General features: G+C 35.5%; 1 protein-coding gene across 4 annotated transcripts in view; it reads left to right on the forward strand.

Moving 5' to 3' along the window:
* RIMBP2 (RIMS binding protein 2) overlaps positions 1-2,884 on the forward strand; it is a 122,426-nt gene that overhangs the window by 118,525 nt on the left and 1,017 nt on the right. For 2 of the 4 annotated variants that reach the window (XM_010720044.3, XM_010720045.3), the window contains 2 exons: positions 158-229; positions 905-1,039. In XM_010720044.3, coding sequence (XP_010718346.1) covers positions 158-229; positions 905-1,039 — 207 coding nt within the window. Of the gene's footprint in view, positions 1-157; positions 230-904; positions 1,040-1,592; positions 2,395-2,884 lie in introns of those variants that run through there. The other 2 variants (XM_010720046.3, XM_031555948.1) reach the window with 2 other exon arrangements.

Raw genomic sequence — 2,884 nt, forward strand, 5'->3', positions numbered from 1 at the left:
CAAAAAAAAACCAAAAAAAAACAGCAATTGCTCTCACAGTTCACCTCAGTTTCACTGATTGTTTTAATATAAAAGAGTGAAAAATATTAAAGGACTTGCTGTTAAAAAGAAAACCATTAATGTTTGTCTAACAAAACAAACATTCCTTTTTTTGCAGGCTGAACTTACGTTCTGCACAGGGGACATTATTACTGTCTTCGGTGAAATTGATGAAGATGGATTTTACTATGTAAGTTGGCCTCTGCTTGGTCCCTTCAAACTGCTGTAAGCTCGCTCAGAGCTGCAGCTGTGTAGCAGAACCCAAATGACTTCACTGTCACTGCTGAAGATGGCTCACTCTTACTGCTTCATCACAGGTTTATAGGGTTGATGCAACTCAGAGCTATTGCTGGCATTGTGTAAGTAATAATTACAGTACTCAGTTTGCAGGAAAATGTGTACTTTAATCACAAATTAATCTACGTGAATTTATAAATGACTTTAATGGATAAGGCATTTCATCCAGGAAGAGAATTTAGATAGATTTTGTTCTGATGATAGTTATTTAGTTGAAATTAGCAGTTCAGTAGCATTTTGAGCAACAGGTAACTGAGCCATACTACTCTGTCATTTGTTTAAGAGAAAGAATTTACTCCTGAGAAACAGTATTCCAGCAGTAGCTGTCGGTCTGCATTTTCAGCTTGGATTTCTCCATATCCACACCATGTTAGCTGCAGAAAACAGCCCTGCCAGCTCCTTCAGTTCCCTTTTACAAGTGACTGCTGCTGAGGACCAAGAAAATAATTTGATTGCCTCAGAACTGCTTTACTGCCTGTGAAATATAGTCAAAAGTATTTTCTTACCTTCTTGGTAACCTGAATTTCATTTAATTAAAGCATTCCCTTAAACATCCATCGTGTTACAGGGTGAGCTGAATGGACAGAAGGGGCTGGTTCCTTCCAACTTTCTTGAAGAAGTGCCTGATGATGTTGAAGTCTATCTATCTGATGCACCCTCACGCTACCTTCATGATACACCGATGCGTACAAAAGCAAAAAGGGTAAGCAACCAAGTACTGAAAACTTAAATTTTTATTTTTCATTCCATTCTGTCTCATATATAATTTAGACATGAGTTTTAACATTTTAAACCCACTTGCTCATTTTAAATTAACTTTCAAATATATAAAACATAAAAAGTAGCTTGCTACATTTACATTTGCTAAATTTAGCATTTGATTTGATTGCAGTCATTAGAGAATCTCAGTTATCATCTAAGTTTAAACAGCTTCTTCCCGGTGAAAGTAGTTACTGCCAAATGCTTCTGAACCAATCTTTTCTATGTGCACTATTTAGACAAAGGCAAAAGTTTTTGTGAACAGAGCAGTAGAACCATTCCTTTAAGTACAGACTGTAAATGCAGCCCAGTGACAGTGTTCAGCTTTTACTCCTTATGGTTTTCTATTCCAACCAGCATTAATTGCCTAGAGACTTTTATGAAAAACTAATCATGTTTAGTATCTCATTTTTTGTTTTGTTTCATCACTGCAATACTTTTATATATTATATATTTTATATATATTTTTATTTCTTTGCTCATCTGCTTGGAAACAGAAGAAGAGTGTTCATTTCACACCTTAATAAGGCAATGTAGCCTTCACGTAAGTGAGCAACTGAAGATACCAATAGAGATTTCAATTAAAGCTACCTGGCTATCTAATGCAAGTCTTGAAACTTAATTGTGGGGGAAAAGAAAAGAAATATGTCTCCAAAATGACTGGCCACAGAAGAAAAAGCTGCATGCTTATGCTGTATCTACTGAAGTCAATTTAGTTTTTTTTTTTTAGGAGACAAATCCTTTAAAAAGGAATTCTTAGAAATACATCAATTAGACCTCACTTCATGAAGGTCAACATTTGGAGCATATTTCTTCACGAGCTAAATGTTTATGTTAACAAAGAAAGGCGAGTTTGATGTCTAACTGCCCTGCAAACAAAAGCTGCATATTGCATTGTTAGCCAACCTGAGATGTAAGAATTCCAAGTTCCTTTTTCAAGAGAAAAGCACAACACCCCAACCCTTAAAAGAGTGTACCAATGAAATGTAAGCTGCTGCGTACTGCACTGTACAAGGGTAGAGCTGGCTCAGAAACTCCTTATGATCCAATATAGCTACTTAAATTGCCTTAAAATATGTTTTCCATGATCAATTGTACCCCAGTTTGCCTGAGACTGATTTTAAAAAAATTCTAGAAGAAAAAAAATCCCTCCATATGGTCCAGTTTACTCAGATGTTCCTATAAAATGCTGAATTAAAATACTAGAAACTGTTTGGTTTACCAATGCAATAGAAGTCTCAATATGAAACATGCAGCTCACTCAATGAATGCATTAGACTAAATATATGGTATCTTCAGGTGTACTTTGGGGTGCTTTACCAAGTTGGTTTTGTTTTTGTTTTTGTTTTTTTTTGTCATTAGGATTAGACCTTGATTTAAAATCAAAGTAGGCTTGAAGCCCCGTTGCTTAACTCACTGTTGCACACGCCAGTAAACTGCTAATATTTTAACCTGATCTACAAGCTAAGAGAGGTTCCTAAAGCATGGATTCTACTATGACAAAAGCACCTTAACAAATACTGCCACATTTTGTCAGCAGGGCACTGTAGTTAGGATAGGATGAGTGTAAGTAAGTAGTTTTAGCATCTTCATTCAAGTACTTTTGATGATTAAAACAAACAGCTCTTTAAAATATCTAGGAATGCTGTCATTAGTTATCGTACAAGGATTCACCTCCATTCAGCAACCTCATAGCTGCAGCATACACATCAAGCAGTCAGGGTCTTTAAGCTTTCTTTGATTGCAATTAAGGTTCATTTTAGCTTTTTTGTTTTTCTTTTCTTTTTTC

This window comes from Meleagris gallopavo, chromosome 17 (assembly GCF_000146605.3).
Source record: "Meleagris gallopavo isolate NT-WF06-2002-E0010 breed Aviagen turkey brand Nicholas breeding stock chromosome 17, Turkey_5.1, whole genome shotgun sequence".
Classification (NCBI taxonomy): domain Eukaryota; kingdom Metazoa; phylum Chordata; class Aves; order Galliformes; family Phasianidae; genus Meleagris; species Meleagris gallopavo.